The sequence below is a fragment of the Microtus pennsylvanicus genome, chromosome 1 (genome assembly GCF_037038515.1).
Source record: "Microtus pennsylvanicus isolate mMicPen1 chromosome 1, mMicPen1.hap1, whole genome shotgun sequence".
In the NCBI taxonomy this organism is placed as follows: Eukaryota; Metazoa; Chordata; class Mammalia; order Rodentia; family Cricetidae; genus Microtus; species Microtus pennsylvanicus.
Window position 1 is genome coordinate 222,144,965 of NC_134579.1, and position 27,352 is coordinate 222,172,316.

Consider the following 27,352-nt stretch of genomic DNA (forward strand, 5'->3'; position numbering starts at 1 on the left):
TGAAATTAAATGACCCACAAAGGGAGTGGCACTATTAGGAGTTATGGCTATCCTGGAGAAAGTATGTAACTTTGTAGGCATCCTTTGCTCTTTTGTTCAAGCTTCCCTAAGTTCAGTCTACTTCTTGTTGCCTGCAAGATGTCACATTTTCAAATATTTCTCAAGCATCACCTCAGCCTGCATGCCAACATATTCTTCTCCACATTGATAATGGACTAAACCTCAGAAACTGCAATTGGGCCACCACAATTAAATGTTTCCTCATAAGAATTGCCGTAGTCATGGTGTCTCTTCACAGCATTAAAATCTCTAAAACACATAGTCATACATTTTTTTGTAATGAGAAATAGCCATATATGTGATTATTCATTGATTTGTGGTCTATAGCTAATGGACTGACTAGATGGACAGGGACTTAAACAGAACATGTTTGGAAAATTAGTGAGAAAGATATGGGAAAAATATGTGGATCTATGTCAACAAATAAGCTATGGATATAAAAATGCTTGTATTTCATGTAATTTCCATCAAAAGGTAAATAAATGGAGAAGTATCACTTTAAACGAAGAATAAATATTTTTCAACGTCTGTGTACCTGGTCACATAGAGTAGTAAATTTATAATATTGTAAAAGTAAAGTATTCACTGAAATTTTTTAATAATGACAAACTATATCATTATAATCAATCAAGAATGGATATTTCTAAGTAACTTGAATTCTCATTCATTTAATGATCCCATTTCTTTCAAATAATTTTTTGATTGCATTTTTTACATCCTTGTTTCTGAAGCTGTAGATAATTGGATTCAACATAGGAAAGACAACAGTGTAAAACAGAGCAACGACCTTATCAATGTCTGGGGAATAGCTGGTGGTGGGACGCAGGTACATAAAGAGGAGTGTTCCATAGAACAAGGTGACAGCCATGAGATGGGAAGCACAGGTGGAGAAGGTTTTTCCCCTGCCTCCTGAGGACTTGATGCTCAAAACCGTGATAAGGATGCAGAAGTAAGAGACAACGATGACCATGAAAGTGCTCATCTGGATTGTGCCACACAAGGCAAAGAGCAGAAGCTCGTTAATATGGGTATCTGCACATGACAAAGCAAGCAGTGGTGGGATGTCACAGAAAAAGTGGTTGACAATGTTGGAGCTACAGTACGGAAGCATAAATGTGAGGGATACATGCACCAGTGAGGTCATACTTCCACTAAAATACGCCAGCATTACGAGGCTGATACAGACCCGTCGGGACACCAGCGTAGAATAAAGCAGCGGCTTACAAATGGCTGCGTAGCGGTCATATGCCATTGCTGCCAGGATAAGACACTCTGCATCTGCAAAGCATGCGAAGAAAAACATCTGTACAGCACATCCATAGAAAGAGATGATCTTCCTGGAAGCTAAGAAATTTACCAGCATTTTAGGAGTAATGGCTGTAGAATAGCTGATATCTAAGAAAGACAAATTGCTAAGAAAGTGATACATGGGGGTTTGAAGTCTTAAGTCAATTTTAACTAGAATTATTAGGCCCACGTTGCCAACGACAGTCAATGTATACACTATGAAAAACACCAAGAACAGCGTGAACCTGAGTGGCAGATAATCTGTGAATCCAATAAATATGAACTCTGTTGGCCTGGTATAGTTTGTATGCTGCATTTCCGTGGGCTTCTTGCTTTTCTCATCGGCAGTCGATGATATGCAGCAATGTGAAGTTAGCTTGGTGATGAATGAACCAAGGTCCTTGTTTTCTCTTCTAAGGAAGCAAGGAGAATTAAAAAGACAAAACTAGAAAAGAACATGTCTTTGTCTCTTTACACTCTCATGCCTTCTCATTACCATTCATCACTTACTTATGCATTTTGGGACTAATGAGAAGAGAATTGAACATATGTTGTTTGAAAGCAAAGGGAAGACTACATAAGCAGAAGAAAGAGATCAATGGAGGAGAATGATGGATAAGAGCAATGCATAGTGATATTATCTGTCATAATCAGACCTATGAGATTGCCTGTTAACTTAAAATTAATTAAATTAAATCATTTTTTATGTCATTACATTATTTTTTATCATTACGTGTTTTAAATTGGAACTGAGAAGTTATTCTTGATTCCTGAAAGATATTACTTAGAAGATGGTGTTTCTTGAGGCAGTAACCCTGCTATAGGTTTGCACTTTCTTCATTTTTTTTCTGTTAATTTTATGGTTTATTGGATAATAGTCAGATAGTGTACAAGAGGTTATTTCAACTTTCTGCATTTGTTAAGGTTTTCTTTATGTTCTCGCATGTGGTTTATTTTGGAGAATTTTTCATGTGCTGATGAATAATGTACATGCTCAGATATTTAAGGTTTACCTACAGAATATTTTATCTAAATACCTAAGCATTTTCTTCATTTTAATGTGAAAATATTTGGGGTCATTTTTGAGATGGAGAAAATAATCAATGTTTTAAAATTTTTAGAATTAGCCAAAATTTGGGGGTCAAAAATCTGTATTTTGGTATATAGTAGAGTGAAGAAAATTATGGGGATGATATTGGTATGTAATAATTTAAATTTTCATAATCATAGAACATCTTTTATCAGTAAGTAGACAACTTAATACAAAATATAGAATAAAAAAGTATGATGCATAAACTGCCAGATTTGAATCTTTGCTACCTAATGTTTGTATGGCATAAATAGCATCACTTAATCACCTGATATTAGAGGAAAACATAATTTGTTGGCCATGAAAAACATTATATTAACATCTTACAAATAATATCTATCAGAATTTAAGAATAAAATAACATATTTTATTTAAAGTTTACTTGTCTCAATATCTTGAAATATGAAAGACAATTTTTAACTTATTTTTGGTCTGGTTTTATGGACCTCTTTTGCTTTCTGATGATTTATCACTAGGGATTAGATGATAGAAAGATTAGATGGTTCTATACAATAGCAGTACCCAACAGCACACAAAATATCTACATAGAATATTTTTTTAGAAAACTAAATATAGCACACTGGAAGAACACATTTGCCTTTCCTTTGATATAAAATTCACAAATATTCTTTCACAGATTCTTTCTTGAGAAACACAAGTTTACAACAGAGCAATATCTAAGTAAAAAATTCTTAGGTTTACCAATAGTTTAATTGAAGGTAAAAGCAGACTACATAAAATAAAAGCTCTAGCTCCATGAAAAGCAGCTAAGAGGATTCTCTATCATTGTTATAATACCATAGATTGTATCTATGGGTATAAATTATAGTTATACCATCTGAGAAGTCAGCAGCTGTACCAATATTTGACTTGAATCCTTGTCTATTAGTGGAGTTCTGTAAACCCAGATACTGGAGATGTTGAGTCAAGAAGAGAAAGTTATACAGAAATTTGTATTGTGAAAACAGACTCATCAAATGTATCTGCTTATTTGGCCTGTAGTTGGTACAGCTCTTGTAAAATGATGATCATTTGGAAGAATAATAAAATAATTAAGAGTCTAGATACATTGACTTTTCCCAGATAGGCTAGCATACATTATTTCTCTGTTTCCTCATTAATAACAATGATACTTATTCTAGTTGTTGGAACTACAATTTGAGGCTAATTAGATAAAGTATATTTTAGAATTTTAAAATTTTTAGAAACTTTTATGTTTGTCTAGAGTATGCCATTAGAATTTTATAAAATAAGCCACATTTGTCAGAAAATATTTATTTATTTTTATTAGAAACAGCAGAACAAATTAACATGCAATGAAAAATGAATAATTGAAAGTAATGTCACTGAATGAAAAAAAATATAGCCATTATAACATCAGCACACAATAAAGTAGCACTTTACCAAAAAAGCAATACTGCAGAGTAATTTTCAGTCTATCAGTTATGAATATTCCTAATTCTAGGAACTATAATTTGAGTAAAATTTCATATAACTCTTATTTACACATGTTAGTAGATTGTGATGATGCTGATGATGGTCCTGATGGAAGCAATAAATAACTAATAAAAATTATTAGCTATGGAGAGTATCATATATGTTTAAATATCTCATATTATTTAGATTCCTTAATTGTCCTGAAACATGCTATTAAAGATTTTTTTTAGAATTGAACCTGAAATAAATAAAGAGGTAATTTATCCATGTTCATATATTGAATGTTCACTTGTCTATTTACTCAAAATACTCAATGTTTCTGATCACGAACTGTTTGACACAGCCATGGGATTTTTAGTGTAGGTTATAAAGTTAAAGAATATTATCTACAATCAGAGAAATTTAGGAATAATCAAATACTTATTTTAAAATTACCATATAGAGTGTTTGGTTTCTTTGAAAACAATCTTAAGTAAGGAACATATTCACTAATGATTTTTTTATTGATTTTATTGCATTATACATTTTTCTCTGAACCCCTTCTTTCCCCTCTCTCCCCTAACCATTACTATTGTATCCCTTTGTCAAAAACATATTATGAAAGAATACGTTAATTTATTCCTCATTGTATGATTATTATTGCTCCCAGTTCCATCATGACCACTATATCAGAAAATACCTCCTAGTGAAATCCCAAACCCTCCTACCTGATATTGATAACAGATACAAAATAATTGACCACACAAGAATGGGACATAGCAGAAGGGTCAAAGAGAAAAGACTAAATAAAAAGCTTCTTGTAATGTCAATAATTTAATAAAAGTTTCAATAAAGAATAAAGTATTAAGAAATTTCTGTCGCATGGTAATTAGTTATGGAGACTCTCTGCCATTGTTTCACAAGGTTCTAGAATGTGGAAAGTCAGCTCACTTCTGTCAGTAAAGTAAAAAAAGATGGAGCAGTGTGTGTGTTGTTGTCATAGGTGATGCTATCTTAGGTGTATCACGCTGTCTGCTGCCACCTGTTTTCCTAACCACCGTGCAGCCTGACTCGCATATGGAATCAACAAAGATGCATATTATCTAAAGCCCAAGCATTAGCTCTGTAATATCGGTCTTAGATATTTTGCTGCTATGTCAGAGATTAAAATACTTACCTCACCACCATCTAAGACTTTTGACAGTGGAACCTACTTTGATTTAGAGACAATATTTATCTCCAGGTTTTGAAGATAAGTATTGTAAGAGATCACTATTTATCCTGCAGTCCATGACAAGTGGGACTTTATCCCAGGGTAATTGCCAGCCCCTGTGGATAACTGTGTAGGAAATTACTTTTTGCAGAGATGTGGCTTGGCTGACTTTTAGGACTGACAACATGATTGACTGTTGGGTAAGAAATAATGTCACATTTGATTACAAACCCCAACAGCAGAAAACATTACTTGTTTGTATGGCTTTGCTACCCCATGACAATCATCTATACTTTCTGTGAGTATTCACTGTGAGTTCAGCTACTGCACGAACCTTTGATGTACGCAGTGATATGAGGAAAATACAAGGAACAGATTCAGTAATATTTGAAAGGTTGCTGTTTAGGAGGCTTGATTGCTTTATCTGCTAGTTAAAAAACTAAATATAAAAAGTCTTGATTGTAGCCAGTAGCCTCAAAGAAAATATCTCAGACACAATAGACAGAGTCAACAGTTTGAAATTAGTTTGAGATCAGTTCCATTTCTGGAGTCATTGGGCTCTGAATTTTATATGCAAGGTGTTTTCATATACGGTTCCTTCCTTTTCACCTCAGGGTAATTAAGGGCAAAAGCCAGAGGTTGTATGTTGTGGGAGTCTCTTTAATAGCTCTGTCTATCAATTCAATAGAGATCATCTTATGTCTGTCTTTGGGACTTTGATTTGGTAGCCTTTGGTTCTTGGAAAGAACACTGACAGGACAGATGAAAATGTTCAGCTGGATGGCCCCTTTCAAAGAAGATGCTATAAAATTTCCCAAATGAATGAGACAACCAACGGTTCTATCCATCTGTGACACCTAAAAAACACATCAATTACCAACATGGCAGGAGAACTTTAAGTGTACAGTAATGACATGCGCACCTTGGTAGTAACCAACACCTCTCTATTTGAATTTAAGAGCGCTCAGCCAGGGGATACAATTTCTTGTATTAACTATATAGTGTTAGTGAAGTAATGACTGTCGGGGTAGAATCTACAATCTCAAATTTACTAAATCAGCATAATACCTAATGACATTTTATAAGCATTTGTCCTTATACCACAGGCAAGCATAGTGTTCCTTCCTCATAAAAAAAACTCTTTCTGAAACACATGCAGACAACTACAGAAAACCACAACTAATAAAAATGCATACTGTGTGATCCAGTCCTAGAAGACATACACAAAACACTCTCCCACCGGTGGCTCAGGGAATACCCAGAGGAGATGACAGAAATATGAGGGCAGAAGTTTGGAGGTTTGCTTTGAGATGTGAGATATTAGAAGCTACACACATAAGGTTTTACTAATGTTACCTCTCAAACCTGAACTGAACAAGGATGACCCATCAAACATCCCAATCTGTTGAGGGAAAGGTCGCTTGTTTGTCCCTGCTGCCCAGAACTGAAAGATTCACACAGAAACTGTATTAATTAAAACACTACTTTACCCATTAGCTCTAGCATTTTATTGGTTAACTCTTAGAACTCAATTAAAGCCATTTCTATTCATCTGTATATTGCCATGTGACAGTGGCTTATTGTCTAAAGTTCCCAGCATGTTTCTCCTTGGGCTCCCTCGCTTCTATCTGAGTATGCCTTTCTTCCTCCCAGCATATAGACTACATTTCCCTGCCTAGTTCTGTTCTTCCCTGCCATAGTCTCAAAGCTGTTCTTTATTCATTAATCAATAAAAGCAACATATAGATGGAAGGACCTCCCCCACCACCAAACTGGTCAGGAAAAGCTTCAAGATGACACAAAAGACTATGTAAAAGCCCCTGAGTAGAAAGCTAGGAGCAGAAAAGGAATATGGGGAGGTTGTTAGGAGAAAAAGAAAGGGGGGGAGATGTAATTATAATTTCAAAAACTGAAATAAAGTTTCGGTGAGCTGGAGTATGTATCTCCCTTCTTTTCAATGATCAGTTTAGAAAAAGAAAAAAAGAAAAAAAACTCACAGGCCTACAACTGGGGATAAGCATGTAGCAGTCTGGTTTGCAGTTTGCATCACCATGCTTGACTGGTCAGTCAGCAGGCAAACCTTACTAGCGATAAAATCCTTACTAAGGAAAAAAGATTGTCTAACCTATCTCTCAGGACAGGAGTGGTATAGGAGGTCCTTCTGTCAATGAGTTCCTTTCATTGGTTAATTAATAAAGAAATTGCCTTAGAATAGTTGATAGGGCAGAACTTAAGTAGGCGGGGAAGACAAATTGAATGCTGGGAGAAAGAAAAGCAGAGTAGGAGAGAGATGCCATGGAGCAGCCAGAGATGCTGGGAATTTTACCCAGAAAGGCACTGCCACGTGGCCATACACAGATTGCCAGAAATGGGTTAAATTAAGATAAAAGAATTAGCCAATAAGAAACTAGAACTAGTGGGCAAAGCAGTGATTTAATCAACACAGTTTCTGTGTGGTTATTTTGGGGCTAAGCTAGCCAGGTGGCCAGGATGAACAAGAAGCCCCTCCCTGCAACACAAGAGGTTGGGCGGGAAGCTGAGGTAGATATATTTGTTATCTATCTGCACCTTTTTCCTTATTTGTATCCCTGTCAAGTATCTGTCTAACTCCTAGGCTTTCTGTACTATTTCCTGGAATTTTACATTTGATTTGTCTGTGAAGCCCCCAACAGACCTGTGCTATTGAGTAACTGGCCTGCAGGTATTTGAGAAGCCTAGAAGCATTAGTGGATGGGGCTGAGCTTGAGCCATTCCCAAAAGACCTGATTTTATTCCTTATATATCGTCTAGAGAATCTTCATTTAATTTTTCTTGTCTTTCAAGAGGTAGACTTCCTGTAATTCCTCTACTACTATGATGTTCTACCTCCCTATGGAAACAGAAATACAGAGAAAAAGTCTGTCATATTTACCCTTATAAATCATGGGCCTAAAAAATAACCCATGTCTTTAACTGATTTTTATCAGGTATTTAGTCAAAGCAATTATAAAAATAATTACTGTAAATATTTTGAACCTTTTTTTGACTACAACTTAAAAGAAAAAGAAACACATTCAATATATGCTTTCAGTTCTTGACATTAAATTCATTTTGTATACAACTTAAGACATTTTTGACATCAGTAACTCCTCTTTTTTGTTTGGTTTTGTATTTTCAAGACAGAGTTTCTCTGTGTAGTTTTGGTGCATGTCCTAGAACTAGCTCTTGTAGACCAGGCTGGCAATGAATTAAAAAAAAAAAACCTCCTGCCTCTGTCTCCCAAGACCTGGCATTAATGGTGTGTGCCACCACTGCCCAGCTGTAAATCCTCTTTTACATTAACAAATTTTTGTTCTTTCAAGGAAGAATGGACCCTCAAAGTTACACAGCTAAATATCTTATACCTCAGACATTTTTAAAAATGGAATGATAAATATTAATACACAGTTCTCTCTCTCTCTCTCTCTCTCTCTCTCTCTCTCTCTCTCTCTCTCTCTGTCATTGGAGCATTATGGAAGATCAGAAGTTGCAGGTCATCCTCAAGCTACATAGTGAGTTCAATACCAGCTGGCTCAAAAAATATTAAAATACAGTAAATTCATTTTAATTTTTCATTGTAATTGCACATAAAATTCTGAATTTAATTTTTCTAGCTTTCTCTGAACCACTATTCACATAATGTATGACCTAACTAATAAATCAAATTCCTTTATCATTATAAATATTTAAGGAAGAAGCAATGAATGAAAGCAACCGAATGATGGCCTCTAAGCATTCAAACAAACAAGCCACAGTAAATTTGACTCTCCTCTATTTGTGAAAGCATTGTCATTTCAGTTTTTCTGCCTCCAAGCTTTTGATGTTAACACAATACTCTTTGATTATTTAAATAATTAACTTAATAAATATCCAAAGTTTCTCATCAATGGAAATCTTCTGGTAGTGTTTTTAAATTGAATTCAAAACTTATAGAAGCAATCATTACATGTAGGGTAAATATTATAAAGGATGAGTGTCTGGGGGAATAGCGAACATAGAGTAAAGCTATTTGGATGATTCAGAAACTTTTTACTGTAAGTTAATGAAGTCTACTGACAATTGTATAATTACTTTACTGTGCAGGGAAGACAGGCAGCATTAGAATACGTCTTAACAGTGTTATTTTCTATTGAATCTCAAGAGAATGCATAAGCCTTTACAGATATGTAATGAATCAGTGTATACTCATTCTTTTTCTGATAAAAATTTCAAATAGATGTTTTAGCCACAGAAATGACTGCAAATAGTACATGTTTTCGTTACATTATTAATCCCATGCATTTGCTTTATTGACACAAAGGAGTTTACTAGAGGGAAATATAAAGATAATTTAATTTTTAAGGAGTTTTTAAAAAGTCAAATCTGCTCATTCATTTTGAAATTGTAAATATTTTTTCAATACTTATTATTTAATAGATCATGCAATTAACTTGGTCAACAATCATAAAAGTATGTGAACAGAAATACTTTATAGAAAATGGAAATTAATAAAAGACTAACTAGAAAGCATTACATTGCTATGTACTATAACTATAATTAAGTATTTTAAGTAAGTGCCTTAAATATGATAAAAATTATGTTCAGTCTTTAAAAAAATAACCATAGAGAATGGGGCAATTACATGCAGTAAAATCAAGGTCTTTGAAAATCTATGTCAAGAAAACTGTTCATGTCATCTTTATACGTAATTCAATCAGTAATAAAGATACTAAAATTATTACATAGTGCTCCAAGTCATCTTCTTAAACATTGTTTTAACATATTTATTGTTTTTATTTCTTTCTTTCTCATTCTTTCCTTTCTATAATTGTTGAAATGCAGTCTTTCTCTTTATTTCTTTCTTCCCTCCATCTCTCCCTCCCTCCCTCTCTCCCTCCCTCCCTCCCTCCCTCCGTCCTTCCCTCCCTCCCTCCCTCCCTCCCTCCCTCCCTCCCTCTCTCCCTCCCTCTCTCCCTCCCTCTCTCCCTCCCTCCATCTCTCCCTCCATCTCTCCCTCCCTCCCTCCCTCCCTCTCTCCCTCCCTCCATCTCTCCCTCCATCTCTCCCTCCATCTCTCCCTCCCTCCCTCCCTCCCTCTCTCACTTCCTCTCTCTTTCTTCTTTTCGAAGTGGGGAACTAACATGGTGGCTTATATAAACGCTTTATGAATTTGTATTCATAACATCAGTGTCCCAGAGTTCCTGCTTTTTACTCATTCTCTTATTTTACATTTTATAACATTTGAAGTCATTTGATATTAGTACATGAGAGATTGTGTCTCACTGCACTTTAATTTTCATTTGTTTATGATCAGTAATAGTGAGCAATTTATCATATAATTACAACATATTTATCATATTTGTCTTAATCAAATTAATGTCTACTCAGGGTTTTAATCTTTTCGATCAGCATCATTATTTTGAATCTTGCTGCTAAATAGTTGTGTGGATTCTCCAAATATATTGGTTCTGTTTTGTGTTCAGTTGACACAATCTAGAGCACCTTGGGAAAAAGAAGACACGGTTGAGAAAAACCATCCACCATATTAGTCTGGCAAATTTGTACATTTTTTACATTAGTAAATTATGGGAGAGTGCCCAGCTTTCTGTGGGTGATGCTACTTGTGGGCACACATTTCTAGGGTGTGTAAAAATGCAAGGTGAGTATGAGGACTGAGCCCAAAGGCAGCATGCTTTCATAGCTTTTGATTCAATTCTTGCCTCAATATTCCTACCCTGATGTCCTTAAATTATGGAGTGTTATGCGGTCTATCAGCTGAAATAAACCCTCTCTTTCATAGCTGGTTTCTGAGAATAGTCTCTATCACAGCAAAAGAAGCTCTTTAGACAGTTGTGATTTCTTCTCATATTTAAAGTTTGAAATTGTTTTCTTCTGACATTTTCTTTGGTTGATGCTTAAATTATTGGGCAGGAGCTATTAAATTTGAGATTCATACCAACTCATTTCTGCTTGTATTAACAAAATTTTGATATTGTATCTACATAGTAACCTCCATCGTTTTTACTCTATATCTATTTTTAATGATTTCATGTCTTAAATGTATTCTTAAAAAATAAAAGATTTTTCTGAGCAGTGGTGGTGTACACCATTAATCCCAGCACTCAGGAGGCAGAGGCAGGCAGATCTCTGTGAGTTCAAGGCCAGCCTGGTCTACAAGAGTTAGTTCAGGATATGCTCCAAAGCTATAAAGAAACCCTGTCTCAAAAACCAAAAAAAATAAAAAAATAAAAAAATTTTTATTTAAAATACATATTATATATTACATCCACATACCCACAGCCACACATATATGATGTTAAAGACTCAGTGAGGAAAAACAGACTTTTGAAACCGGGTCTCATTATATAGCTCTGACTATTCTGGAATGCTCTGTGTACACGAGACTGGCATTGAACTCACAGAGATGCCCCAGCTTCTGCCATCAAAATTGGTGTTAGGTAATATTTCAAAGTAGTTTCAATGATATTCTAGTATTGCTCATTTGTTGGTAGTCAAATTTTCTCATTGTTATTTATTTTTCCCCTTTTATTAAATGTAAAATATTTTCTCATATAATATAATTTGAAGACAAGTTTCCCTCTGTCTTTTCTTCCTAGTTTCTTCACACCTCCTTTTCCATCCAGATCTTGGACAAGCCAAGGCAACAGTAAATAAAAGGGCCTGAAGAGAAGGCAGTAGATCAGAGAACCACTGGTTTACATATTCAGTAGTCCCATAAAAGTACTAAACTCAAAGTTATTGTGTATATACATAGGATCTGATGCAGACCTGGATAGGACCTGTCCCTGCTGCTGTTTAGTCTGTGTGAGTTCATGTGCACTTTGCTCAGTTGTTTTAGAGGATTGTGTTCTCCTGGTCTTTTTCCTCCATTATGTCTTCCCCACCCCCTCTTCCTTCCCTTCTTTGAGGTTCATTTATCTTTGAGGTATTTGATGGTGACATCTGTGTGCTCCAAGGTCTCTCTTTTTCTGCATAAAGACTTACTGTGGGTCTCTGTATTTTATTTGCCTATTTTGTAGGAGAAAATCTCTCTGATGGTGGTTAAATAAGGCACTGAAACATGAGTATAGCAAAATATCATTAGACGTTATTTTATTTTATATTTTAAATCAATACTATTTAGTTTGCCTTAGATCTACTAGTTATCTCGACTGGTTCTTGGTCACCGAAGCAGTGTCAGGTGTGGGTTTTATCTCTTGGACTGGGCTGCAAATCAGATACTGGTTGGTTACTCACACAAGGATAGTTCTATTATCCTAGCATATTTTGCTGTTAGAACAGATTGTAGATCAAAGGTTTTATGGTTGGTTTTGTGTTTACTTTTCTCTTTTAATAGCCCCCAGAGTATGTTTCCATGCCATAGGAACTAGAATGTAGTCATGAAGTTTCTATGTAAGCCCCATCTCATGGCCTCTGTAGTGAAGGAGTTGTCTGAGTGCTATTTTCAGCAATGAATGAATCCTTATCAGTTTGTAGAGAGCAACCTACTGTTTTGGCAATAGCCTTGGTTGTTTGCATATTTACATGGGACTACTTTAGACATCAGTTCAGTTGTATTATGATGCATGAGTAATAGAAACTCAGAAACAGATATTAGCGTTCAACCTGAAGACCAGAAAAGCAAAGCAGCCAGCCACTGACTCTTACCTCAACCTCAGTCTGAAAATGGTAGCCCTGCCTCCAGTAATCTCAGAATGAGACTGTGGCTGAGAGCTATCTTCTCCCATTTTAGAATTTTCTCAGGTTCTGGGATTAAGGGCATACATCACTACCACCTGGGTTCTACAGAAGCCTAGTGTGGCTACTGGGATTAAAGGTGCCTGTTACTGTTGCCTAGTCTTTAAGGCAAGCCAGTATGGCTGTTTTACTTTTCTGATCTTCAAGCAAGCATTATTTATTAAAATAGAAATGAAATGTCACTGCAGTATTAAATTATTCCAAGTACTGGAAGCTTAGTTTGATGAAAATTGATCACCAATAATAGCTCATTCTTGGCCATTATTTTCAGACTTAATTAGGATTGCCTTTGTAATTACAGGAAGTTTCCACTGTGTCAGGTTTTCATTCTACCATGCAAATTCTCTTCAGTTCTAGCTATCCTGTTCCTCTCCCCAACTCTAATCCCATCTTCTTGTTCACTTCTATCCCAATCCTCATGTTGTAGACTTTGCCTTCTCCCCACAGCTTTAATCCACTCATAACACCTATTTTGTTTACCCCTCCCAGGGAGATCCACCTTCCCCACTCCCTATTCCTTCTCCTATGCCTAGCCTCTCTGAGTTTCTATTGTAGCTCAATTATCATCTATTTAATGACTGATACATATCTGCAGGCTTTTTCAAAAATTCCTCTCAAAGGCCACTGAAGGCGTAAGTCATAAACAATCACATGCCAGTTTGGAATTATGATAAATAGGGTGGTATTTATTTAAAGGGGAAAAAACTTACAGATCACTGTCCCAGACAACAGCCGTCTGCGCAATCAGGAAGAAGTCTAATCGCTGGAACCAGAGCAGGAAGCAAAGAGAGTGAGAAGGGACGTAGCTGCTTTTTTAAAGGGAGAGAGACCACGCCCCAATGGGCTGGTATCTCAGCGGCTATTGGCTGGAGGAGCAGAAGGACCTCCTGCAACAGGCTACCTTCAGGATGTGTAAAAAAAATTCATGAATGTGGCAAGGGTTAGACTTTTTTGTTTGAGAGTGAATAAGGGAATATATGCTTTCTGATGGTAAATTTCTTTTTAAATTCATTTTGAATAATCTTTTTTGAACAAATTCTTTGCACGGTTACATCTCTTTACATATATTGCATATCTCTCTTTACATGCGGATAGCTCTCTTCTACACAGTCATACATAGTTACATCTATGTTCACACTGTTATATTCTCCACACATTCTCCACATATTCTTCACACAGCAGCATACGTTACACAGCCACAACTCTCCACACAGTCACATTCTCCACACAGCCATATACTTTTTCTGCATTGCTGTGCATCTCATCTGCACAGGTCTCTCAACCATTTAACCACATATTTTTCTACAGTACATTCCTTCTACGTATATAATTCTCTTTTTTAGTTGCTCCAATTTTTTATTGTGCACATATTTTTTCAGACAAAAAAAAGTGGTTTACAATCTCTGAGAACATTTAAAATAAATTGCTCTAAGAATTTCAGATCTATCCATTTTAAGTTTACAATATGCTTTAAAGTCAATGTATAAATTATTGCCAAATTAATACATGCATTTTTTAGCCTAATATTCCACACAAATCCCCTGGGTGCATTGGGGTCTGGATCTGCGTTTCCCACAAGGCTGTGGCAATGCCTGTGTCTTATGATATAGTGGTAACACTAGACCTAAGAAAGAACAGCCTGGGGTTAGAACCTAAGGCCCCGCCCTGTATAATCCTTTTGAGCAGCTGCACTCACTTATTGCACCCCTCTTCTGCGTAGAGAGAAAGGGAAATCAGAAGTAGATAGGAGAAAAGCCACCATAGGATTGAAAATAATAACCACAAACTATTTAGGGGGTATTGTTGACTAAATTGGTTCAGATTAAATCAGACTGCGAGATGAAAGAAGACACAATCATTTCTCTGCCGAGAGGTCACTGAAACACAAACTCCACTTACACTTGATACCTGAAACAGTCCCTTCCCAGACCAATTTCTTCATGCTTTAACCCAAATCCTTTACAAATAAGATTTCACCTTGACAATGTTGATTTTTGAGACAGTTAGGTCTTCAAGGGAATCTGGAAGGAATGGGACAATCTTTGTAAGAATGCCCTTAAAAAACTAGTGGGCTAGAGCTATTTCATCTACTTTCAGATAGACACAGAGTGACATAACATTTCCTCAAACACACCTCAGAGGTCCCATTTGAGGGCTTTGAAACAGCTAATGAATTCTCAATATCCTCCAAAATGACAATCTTTTACATTTACAATGATATTTAATATTTGTATTACTTTATAAATAATACCAATCAAAATTCCCACTTCCTCCCCTCCTCCCTCTTCTCTCCTGCTCCCCTACTCCTTTTCTCCCCTCCCCCTACAGTCCTAAGAGAGAGCAAGGCACCCTGCTCTGTGGGAAGTTCATGGCCCTCCCCCTTCCATCCAGGCTTAGGAAAGTATGCATCCAAAGAGAATAGGATCCCAAAAAGCTAGTACATGCAGTAGATACAAATCCCATTATCATTGGCCCCTCAGTCTGCCCCAATTGTCAGCCACATTCATAGGGTCCAGTTTGATCCCATCCTAGTTCATTCCCAGGCCAGCTGGAGTCAGTGAACTCCCATTAGCTCAGGCACACTGTCTCAGCACCGGGTATAAAAATAAAACTTAGGTATTAAGTGTTCACATAAACACAAACCATTTGATGTGTAGGCTATTTTCTACTCTTCTCATTATTTGAGAGTATAATCTGCATTGATTTGAGCACCTTTCAACACAGCAGAAAATAATGTACAGGAAGTCTGTCTAGATGTAGCTCTGAAGGTTACTGGTGGGTTTAACTGAAATGTGCATATATTACTGCTCATTAATTAATGTGAACAGTATTCATCACAGAAATTATTAAATTTCCAGGGATTCCAAAGATTTTATCTGTTATAAAGTATAACTTCATGTTATCTACACTATTTAGCTAAGTCTGTTTCATGTAAACATATCGTTTTGTGTTAGTAGTGCAGATGGAAACAGGCTGTATTAAAGAAGTCCTTCTTCATTCCATTGTAGCAAGAATTGAACTATGATGCACAATTGTATTTTTTTACTGCATGTGAAACCCTCAGAGACAAGAGTCCTTAGAAGATCCAAAAGAGATTTGTGAATTTTGACCCAAGCATTAATTCTTCTTCTGTAAGAAAATATGAATATTAATACTTTCTTGATATTTTTGGGTGCTTGGATGCTTTCTAGCTATAAACTGGTAGAGCACAGAGCATGAGCTAGCATGCAATAAGCTATTGGAGCAGAAGTTAAGGAAGACTTGATTCTTGGTCATCATTACTCAAAACAACCAGAAGTTTCATAAGTAACAGTTTTGGTTTGTGATCATTTTTACACTATTAAACTGGGAATTGATTTCTCTCTAATTCATGAGCTTACACATTTAATTATGTTCTATTCAAAAAAGCTTACCATACCCATTCTGTATATTGGTTTTTATTTCTTTCTTAGAAAGATGCATTTATTTTATTTTTTGTGTATGAATGATTTATCTACATGTACATATGTCCAATATGTGCCTGTGTGGTATAAATGGAGTCCGTTCAAGGTCATCAAAGTCTAAGAACTAGAAATAAGGAGGGTTGTAAGCATACATACGTGTGTGTGTGTGTGTGTGTGTGTGTGTGTGTGTGTGTATAGCATATATATAATTTCTTTTTCAGCTTAGGTCACATGAAAACTTAACTCACAAGGAAGGGAAACTTTTGTGTACTTGTATGTGTATAACATTCTCACAAACAAGAACAGATGTTATCAGATGTCATTATTCTTATACAATGTAGTTTTTAAATTCCAGACTTCCTAGCCTTTTCAAGTGTTAGGACTAAGTATAGAGACTCTCAGTGCATGTATTTATGTACGTATGTATGTGTTCATGTATTTATGCATGAATGTGTCTATCTATCATCTATTTATATATATTTCATCTATCTATCATTTATCTATCCTCAATATCCCTGTCTATCTATCATCTGCCTATTTTTCTATTTTCTATTTTAATCATTTATACACTAAGATTTCTATAATTAATCTTACCATCATCTAATTCTTTACCATTTTTCTATCATTCCATATTTTATCTATATCTATCAACTATCAACCAATTTTTTTGTCTTTCAAATATTTATCTATTATTCATTCTTCTAGCTTTCACTGATAAAACACCTACAGTCATCAATTGTTTGTCTAGACATGATTTCTTTAAAAATTTATAACATATCTTTCTGTCAACCATCCATCCATCATCATCTATTTATCATATATTTATCTGTAATCTACATATATATGCTAACTATCCAATTAATTATTAGTCTTTTATTATATATCTATCTTCTATCTACTGATCTCTATGATAATTATATCATGTATCTACTGATCTATCATCTGCCTCCTATGTATGTATTAACCCATTTATCACCTATTTTATATAACATCTACCTATCTGTCTATCATCTATCAGCTATCACATTTCAATAATATGTTTGCTTATCTACACACTTGTTTGTTGTAGAACTGTAGTATTCTTTTGTTTTTTGGGAAATTATAATTAATAGTGAAGAAAAGAATATGATATAATTATACAGAAACATTGTTTAGCAGTGAGTTACATTCATGTTTTCATTTTCAGGAATTGATATTGAAAAGATGTAAAATTAGGAATATACTGACAGGACATGATGTGACCTGCTTCTATTAATGTATAAAATATCCTTGAGATGAATTTTAAAACAAACACTTTTAAGAGGTATATGCTTAAAGACTCTTCAGATAGCATCTTCGTTCTTGGTAAACTAAGAGGGATGATGGCATTAGATCATTGATTCTAACATCATTATATGAAGTAGTAAAAGAAGATGATAAACAGAATCTTCTCTAAGGAGTTACAAGGCTTCTCTAATATGCCCTGGCATAAAACGTTCAAATTTATTATTTTTTGATTAGCTAATATACAGCATTGTTGAATTCTCAATTTAGCAAGATAAGTACTGTTAATAATAAGAAATTGATGGCACAAAACATTTACATGCTAAAAAATCACTGAGATACACTTAGAGAACAGTTCAACATCCTTAGTGAAACGCAAATCAAAATTACTTTGAGATACTACTATACACCTATTAGAATGGCTAAGATTAAAAACACATATAACAGCCTAAGTTGGAGAGGATGTGAGATAAGGGGAAGACGCTTTCAGTGATGGTAGGAATGCAAGCTTAGCTTTCCAGCCTCATGGCTGAGGTACTGGCTGTAGCCATGTTTATAGCCACAACTCTATGGCATTTCAAGGTCCCTGCCAGCCAACGAACTACAACAGACAACACTCAAGTCCTCTCTCAGTAGCCGGCCCTCCTGTCTCAAACAGTCAGAGTTTGCCCTGGCAGGATGGCCCAGAAAGCCAGCATTTTAAAACAAGAAAGGTTTTTTCCTGCTGCTGAGTCAGGAAAATTTCAAAATGGAGGACGTACCATTTTGTGCTAGCTCTGGGGCCGCCAGGTAGGAGCGGCACTCAACACTTTAATTCTGAGACTAAGCGTGCAGCACAGAAATTCTTTTCATCCAACTTACATCCAAATCTGACACACAGAGCACTGCGCAGTCTGAAAACACGTCTCTATATGGCAGCAAGAATCCGCCATGCTCTCCCGCCTGCCTAAGCCTGATTCGGCCATCTGCCCAGGTGCAGGCAGGGAGCACTGAGCCATCAGCACATCTCAGAGCACTCTCCTTCCGATCCCAAGTGGGAACACAAACATCCAGTCCCATAAAATCCATTGAAATGCTTTAAAGCCAGAGTTCACGCTGGCAGCACAGCCCCAAGAAGCTGCGCTTTAAAATGACACAGCGTTTTTTCTGCTGCTGTTGCCGAATCAGGAAATCTCTCTACAGCACGCCACCAACAAACAGCAAAAATCTGTGTTAAACTCTCTCTCCCTTATTTTTAAGCCTTCTCAGGTTTTTTAAGTGGGTTTAGACCATCATGTCGGGCGCCATTTGTAGTAATAGGAGCGGCAGGGCTGCATCCCCAGCACCCCAGCCACCTGGCTAGCTTATGCCAGAAATAACAACACACAAACTGTATTCATTTAATCACTGCTTGGCCCATTATCTCTAGCCCTTACTGGCTAATTCTGATATCCTGATCAACCCATTTCTAATAAACGGTAGCACCGGTCTTACCGGGAAAATTCTAGCCTAAGTCCATCCTGGGTCGGAGCTTCATGCGTGCATCTTCCCTGGAGCGGGGAGCATGGCGTCTCTCTGAGGCGTCTGCTCCCGAGAGGAGAGCTGTGGAGTCTGAGCTCACTTCCTCTTCCTCCCAGTGTTCTATTCTCTTTACTCCTCCCACCTATCTTCTAACCAATGAGGACCAAGCAGTTTCTTTTTATTTAACCAATGACCTTCCTCCATCATGTGACTTCTACAAAATTGACATGATCTTGAGTTTTATAAACTTCTCATTCCATATTACTGATCAGAAACTCATTTCTTTCTTAAAGGTAATAGCATTCCTCACTGCGCTACACATTGAAGGCAACTGTTTATAGCCAAGGATAGGCAACCTGAACCATTGAGATCTTGTGTTGTTGCTCTGTGTCTCGTTCTTTTGGTTTGTGACAAACCATGATTCTTTATTGTGAGTGTGAAAAAAAGGTTTTAAATATCCTTTTCTTGTATCCTAAGAAAATTTAGGAAACGGGACTATATACGCTTGCAAATAACTCAAGGAAATAAATACAAGTGGACATCACTACTGGGTCTGTGGATTTGACACACAATTTGTCGCAAATTTTTTGAATACCATGGAGTAAATGACTTATAGCCTTGATACCTGTCATCCATGTATGGATCCATATTAAAAACTCCACAACAAAAGAACCGTTCCATGTTGTTAGAATTCATCTTAATTGGATTTTCTGATGTTCCCAATTTGCAAGAATTTCTTTTTGTGGTGTTTTTGATAATGTATTTAATTATTGTGATGAGCAATAGTTTTATCATCATAATTACTAGGACTGACCCTTCTCTGCAGACTCCCATGTATTTTTTCCTTGGAAATTTTTCTTTCTTAGAAATATGTTATGTGTCAGTCATTCTCCCCAGGTTATTAACCAGTCTCTACAGACAAGACAGAAGCATTTCCATTATAGCGTGTGCTACTCAAATGTATTTATTCCTTTGTTTAGGGGCCACTGAATGCCTTATTCTGACTGTTATGGCTTATGACAGGTATGTTGCCATTTGCAACCCATTGCTCTACTCTGTCATCATGAACAATAGTTTCTGTATACAACTGGCAACTGGCTGTTGGGTATTTGGAGTTCCTGTGCATATAGGGTTCACATATTGGATCTTCTCTCTACCATTTTGTGGATCAAATCAGTTGAATCATTTTTTCTGTGATGTACCTCCAGTAGTGAGCCTAGCTTGTGGGGACACTTTAATGCTAGAGGTAGTGATTTATGTGATTGCCCTTTTAGTGGTCACAGTTCCTTTTATGTTGATACTGGTATCTTATGTAAAAATAATCTCAACCATTCTGAAGCTTCCATCTGCTACTGGGAGAGCCAAGGCCTTCTCTACATGTTCTTCCCACCTTATAATTGTAGCTTTATTCTTCGGATCAGGTATCATCACATATTTGAGACCAAAGTCCAGCTATTCAGCAGTAACAGACAAATTCCTTTCTCTTTTCTATACAGTTCTGACCCCAATGTTTAATCCCATAATATACTGTTTGAGAAACAAAGATGTTATGATTGCATTGAAAAAGTTCCTTTTGAGACGTTTTATATTATGATTTGCAAAACATGCTTGATTTTTTTTTACAAATTACTTATTTTCTATAATTGTAGTGTAAACATGTCATTGAATTACCTTACTATTTTTTTCTTACCCACTCCATGTAACATTACTCTTGCTCCATTACATTTTCATGGTCCCTTTAAAAAATTATTTTTACATAGAAATTCATGTGCATAAAAAACATAAACATTCCTCTTTTTCATACAGTATTTGTGATTATTTTTCAACAACCTTGATTTTGAGTCATTCTGAAGGGTGCTCTTGTTTTTATTTTATTCAAAACCAACTTAGTGTTTATTATCGAGCAATAGGTTAATTCCAAATTTTAGTTCTTATTTATGTGCAAATAAAATTTCAAGAAAATTCTTGATTTCAAAAGTAACAATGCAGTTATTAAAGAATTTTTAGTTCTTTTTATGATAGGAATCCAAAATAACTGCTCTATTTTCTATTTCAGGAAAGTGTCATGCAGATGTATGCTGTACTAGGTAGTTCAGTTTGAACTTGACACAAACTAGAGGCAGTAAAGAGGAGGGAACCTCAGTTGAGGAAATGCCTCCATTGCTATGAGCAAAAGGATTATTTGGTAATTAGTCAGTCTTATTTCACATGGTCAAACCATCAGAGTGAGGAACTGTGAATGGAGGTTTAAATGCAATGTATGGAATGTTGGTATTACTGCCTTGTGGTTAAAGCAACTGTTGCTGTAGTTTCTTCACCATAGCCTATTTCTTTCTGCTACAAATTTGCGATTCAACTCCCACAGTTTATTACTATTTGATCATTTACTGGACACAATTTTACCTATAAATTTTCTGTTTACTGATTGCATCCTCTAGGTATATGTGAAAACAGTCCCACTACCGAGTGTTTGCTCCCGTCTCCTATGTAAATGCAGAGATCAGCCTTCCTGCAATAATCTTTATTGACAGGCATTTGGTCAGTGTTTAGGGTCCATATAAAATATCCCATCTAAGACATTCCCAGATATCTGAAGAAATAGAATTACTGTGTGCCCAAATTTGCAGATTCATTTCTACTCAAATAGATAGAAAATATAAGCATTTACTGGTTTTACCTCACTTGTAGGTAAAGAAGCAATGATCTAAAAGTAGCCTTGTTTTAAATGTTTCCTAACACCTCATGCTCATCTTCACCTCAGTTTACTGATGACTTTTGTTCAGGAGATTTACTACTGTGTCTTAACCTCAAGAAAAACAATTGACCATCTACCCACAGCCCAGAGGAAGACAAACCTCCACTGGCACCTCTGGTAATTTTGAGGCTTGGGTCTTTTCTTTGTTCCAATTGCTTAGAGTAAGTAAGTAAATGCTATAAACTTCAGAACCAAAATGCCCTTAGATTTTGCAACATTTGGCAAACGTGCTAATGGACAGTTTTCCATAAACTTTCTTGTCTCTGAGTTGGTCTGCCTGTAGGATTTTTTTGGTCTTTGTAGCTGGGTAAGAACAAAGAGAGTTAACAGAAGTTGGAGCAGAAGCATTCTAAAAATTAGCAGAGATAGGAAAACGAAGAAAAAAGAAGAAGAAAAAGAATGTAGCTGAAAATTGTAATTAGAATTGAGACAGAGAATGAGAGCTAAGAAATTATAGGCAGGACAAGAATTAGAATAAAGAAAAAGAAAGAACAATAAAAAGACAAGGTTAGAAAGAACAGATTGTGTGTAGATTTTATTGGCTTATAGTAGCATCTTTTTTGAACCTTGAGGGTAAACTTTAGTGGCACAAATTTTAAAGTTTTCAATACTCTATGAGATCTGGATCTAAAGCCTTTTCTCAATCGGCGAGGAACCACATTATTGTGGGTGGTGCCATCCATGGGATTCTCGTTGTCAGTTCTGTAAGAAAACAGACTAAGCCACAGGAAACCACAGTACCAGCTGCCCTCCATGGCTCTGCATTAGTTCCACCCTCCAGCTTCCTGCCTTATTTGAATTACTGCCATGACTACCATTGGCGATGAACAGCATTGTGGAATTTAGGCTGAATAAATCTTTTCCTCCACAATATACTTTATGGACAGGGTTTTTAGTCACTGCAATAGAAATCCTAATTTTGACAAATGTTTACTCCATTATAATGTGGAAATGAATTAGCAATTAATAGGTAAAACTCAACTAGTAGTACTGTAATGCATTTTGGTTAATAATTGCTTTGTAATTATATAATTATATTAAAGAAAATTCAACATCCAGTTGATGTTATATTCTCCTCTGTATGCTGTGAATATTGTTAATTACCAGTGATTAACAAAGAAGCTTTTTTGGTCAATGGCTCAGCAAATTAAAGTCAGGTGAGAAATCCAAACCAGATAAAGTGAGAGAATAGGCAGAGTCAAGGAGATGCCATGTAGATGCCGAAGGATAAAGATGCCCGGATCCTTTCCTGTAAGCCACAGCCTCGTAGTGATACACAGATAAATAGAAATGGAGTAGTTTAAGATGATAATAACTTGACCAAAGAATGTTGCAATTAATATACTTTCTGTATGATTATTCGGGTCTGGGCACCTCGGAATTGCATGAGCAGTCTTGGTCTACATCCAGTTGACATTACATATATTTCATGTTAAAGACATCTTACTCTCTGATGAGTAGCCTGCTGCCACATATGGGTTTAAACAATCTTTTATCAGATGGACTTGGTAATACAGACATTCCGTTTCATCATTCTAGAGGCAGAGACAGGTGGATCTCTGAGTTAATGGTCATCCTAGCATTCAGAACAAATGCCAGGATACCCTGGGTTACACAGAGAAACCCAGACTTGAAACCCTCCCTCCAAAAACATTTTTTTCCTTAAAATATTCTTATCTTTTTTATTTAATGCCCATAATCAATGTATGTAGAAATATTTTTAATTGATTGCTTATATTCTGAAATGTGAGAAACTTTGGCATTCCATGGAATTTTAGTATTAACATATTTGTAAGATTTATCAAGAAATATCACTGGAAAACAAGGTTTTCAAATGTATCTCAGTGGCTTACAAGTTTTCTTCTGGGATGAAGATAACCCTCCCTCTAGGCTAGTGATTTTCTAAATATTACAAACCTCCTTTAGGAGAGCACACTTTATTCAGGCACGTTTTTGCATAGAATATCAGATCACACTAAAATAAATAATTGAATGAATAAATAAATAGGTATAACCCTAATATGCTAATTATAGCAATGACCAATTCATTCTTTTTATTTTTTGAATGTTTAGCATCTCAATTTTAAATTTTCATTTCCTTTTTTATTTCTACAATGTTTTTAATCTATAGATATACAATTTATTCTTATAGAACACAGACATGGTAACCAGAAGCTAGATAAAATCAGGAGACAAGAACTACAGGAGTGCTTGATATGTGGTAGTAAGTTATAGCTTTGCAGAGCAGAGTGACTAGAGATAATGGTAGCATACTGTAAATTTTAAAGACTATATCCTAAATAAGTAAATGATTATATTTATCTTTTAACTTATATATATATATATTACATGTATTGTATTAAAATATTATTAAATTTCCAAGAAATAGGTACAAATTTTAGCTTATATGACTTTTTATTTAATTATTTATGGAGTAGTGAGAATGGAGAAAAGCTCCCAAGTTTAAAGAGAGTAAAGGACAGCTGGGTATATTCTTATTATAATCCATGTTCCCTTTAGCTTAAATTGTATCTCTGAGGTCATCCTGGAAAATATAACAAGTTTCCGGCTGGCCAGAGCTATATACTAACATCCTGTATATAATAAAATATTTGTTTTAATAGACTCATGGAAACAGATCTCAATAGTGTTGAGAGCATTAAAATATAAATAAAACTTATTTGCAGGACATTTCATATTCTAATTATTTTGAAAAAAAAAGGACATTCGTGATCCTAGAGAAGCTAAATAAGAAAGTGAGCCCAAATAAAAACATATAGTTATCCTCCTGGATAATAGGAGTAGACAAGATTGCCTGGCAAATATTGGGAGCTTGGGGGTGGGGGTGGGATGGGGGTAAGGGGAGATGGGGAGAGAAAATTAAGAAGGGAAGAAAGGGGAAAGCTTGGAGAAATGGAATGGTTGGGATGGAGGAAAGGTGGATAAGGGAGCCATTTTAGGGTTGGCAAGAGACTTGACTCTAGAGAAGTTCCCAGGTATCCAAAGAGATGTCCCCAGCTAGTTCCTTGGACAGCTGAGGAGAGAAAGCCTGAAATGGCCCTATCCTATAGCCACACTGATGAATATCTTGCATATCACCATAGAACCTTCATCTCGAGATGGATGGAGATAGAGACAGAGACCCACATTGGAGCACTGAAATGAGCTCCCAACGTCAAAATGAGGAGCAAAAGGAGGGAGAACATGAGCAGGGATGTCAGGACTGCGAGGGGTGCGTCCACCCATTGAGACAGTGGGGCTGATCTAATGGGAGCTCACCAAGGCCAGCTGGACTGGGACTGATGGAGCATGTGATCAAACCGGACTCTCTGAATGTGGTGGTCAATGAGTGCTGACTAAGAAGCCAAGGACAATGGCACTGGGTTTTGATCCTACTGCATGTACTGGCTTTGTGGGAGCCTAGACTGTTTGGATGCTCACCTTCCTAGACCTGGATGAAGAGGGAGCGGATCTTGGACTTCCCACGGGGCAGGGAACCCTGACTGCTCTTTGGACTGGAGAAGGAGGAGGAGGGAGGTTGGGGGAATGGGAGGGAAATGGGAGGAGGGGAGGAGATGGAAATTTTTAATAAATTAAAAAAAAAAGTAAGTGTTCGTATTACCAACTCAATCCTAAATAAGACATGGAAGAAATGAAAATCTGTGCTAAATGAAGAATTTGTCATTGATTATACAAAATACCTCTGCTTTTAATTGCAGTACTAAGAAGACAGAAGCAGGTGAATCCCTGAGTTCAAGGCCAGTGCCTGTTCTACAGAGCAAATTCCAGGATTGCTGAGAATGTCTTAAAAATAAAACAAAATAAATACAAAATACATGTGATGCTTTTGCAAATGATAACAACAAAGAGTTATCCAATGAAAAAATAATAAAACAGAAAATGAAGTTTTGTTACTAAAAAAATCTTATAACTATATTATAACTGGTCAAATGAGTTAGGAATATAATATCCTTAAAAAAGTGTGAGAATACCACTTTTATAGATTCAGTATAAATATATAGATGATATTAATATCAATATTATGTTTATGAAGAAAGGATAAAAAATGAAGCTACTTTTATGCACTCATTACTATTGTTGGTAGGGTCAATACAGACATATGAGTTGGGTTGCTGTCCTTAAAGTAATAATCAATAACTATACAAAATTGTCTCCAGCAGCTTTTCATATTTTATTAAAAGGTACATGAGAAAACATATCATTTACCAATATTTATATAAATAAACTATTTCTGTCACCAGATAAAAAAATAATGTAAAAAATAATGTCACAATTCCTGTGGCAAGCACAAGGAAACTTTGTATACAGTAAGATAATGCCAAAGAGAAGTTCTCCCTGTGTAGTGATATCTCATTATATGTCAATAAATAAAGCTTGCCTAAAGATTACAGAGTAAAACAGTTCCACTGTTAATGGTAACAGGAAATGGTAACACATAACTATAATCCCAGTAACCACATCAGTTTGCCAAATAACCAAAAGGTTCATAACTTTAATACCAAAGGTGCATGCCCTAAATCCCAGTCCTAGAATTTTATTGGTTTTTTTTTTTTTTTTTTTTTTTTTTTTAATTTTCGAGACAGGGTTTCTCTGTAGCTTTTGGTTCCTGTCCTGGAACTAGCTCTTTTAGACCAGGCTGGCCTCGAACTCACAGAGATCTGCCTGCCTCTGCTTCCCGAGTGCTGGCATTAAAGGCGTGCTCCACCACCGCCCGGCTAGAGAAGATTTTAAAATAGGATACATTACTCAGACAGTCTCAGTATGAGATTCCTAAAGGCAGGATCACCATTTCCAGACTGAGTTTGAGGTAAGAATCAGTGTTTGACTGTTTCGCTTTTCTGACTTTCAGTTTGATCCCCAAATTCTCTCTCTCTCTGAGTTTTATTAACCAAGCTTCATTTTGGTGCCCACATTTTGGGGCCTGAATTTACAAAAAAAGCCATTTGCCTGAGATAACCAGCCAAAGCCAGAGCTGGGATTAGAATTCTAGCTCTAGGAACTCGATCCCAAACCTAACCATCTGGGTTCAGGAAAACTAGTGATCCCAGTTCCCATCTGCTCTGGCTTAACTTTCATGAAAAGATGGAAAATACTCAGAGAATCTGAATACTTTATGTTTTTGAGCTGTCTTTAAATTGTTTGACTGCTGAGGAAGGAGCAACAACTGTGATTTCTAGATCCAAAAAGTGATACTGTAAAAACCTATAGTCAGTAGTATAAAAGTATTCTGATATTTTGATGATAGAAGAACATAAATTTGATTAATATCAGTTTCCCAGATATTAATTATGAATAGTATCCTAAAATTAATTTGATGCACAGGAGAAATGTTCCCCAGGGGTTTGATGGTCCTTATTAAATATCAATCCCTATCTGGAACCAAAATGATTATAGTGGAATCAGTGCAACTGCCTGAGGAAAGCAAGAACATATAAAATACAAAAGATATTTCCATTTACTTTCCATTTACTTTCACTGCTGATTTCAAGTGGATGTGTAGAGGTAAGATCAAGTGCTTTCCTTACACTATTTACCAAAGGTAACTCTGA

The 27,352-nt window shown here is 36.0% G+C and overlaps 2 protein-coding genes across 2 annotated transcripts; one reads left to right on the forward strand and one right to left on the reverse strand.

Moving 5' to 3' along the window:
• Positions 1-724: 724 nt before the first annotated feature.
• Positions 725-1,663, reverse strand: LOC142842685 (olfactory receptor 5AS1-like). Its single transcript, XM_075959379.1, has one exon. It carries the CDS (start codon positions 1,661-1,663, stop codon positions 725-727), a length of 939 nt encoding a protein of 312 aa, XP_075815494.1.
• A 17,998-nt stretch (positions 1,664-19,661) lies between these two features.
• LOC142842687 (olfactory receptor 10AG1-like) lies at positions 19,662-20,621 on the forward strand. Its single transcript, XM_075959380.1, has one exon. The coding sequence runs from the start codon at positions 19,662-19,664 to the stop codon at positions 20,619-20,621; it is 960 nt and encodes a 319-aa protein (XP_075815495.1).
• Positions 20,622-27,352: the final 6,731 nt, after the last annotated feature.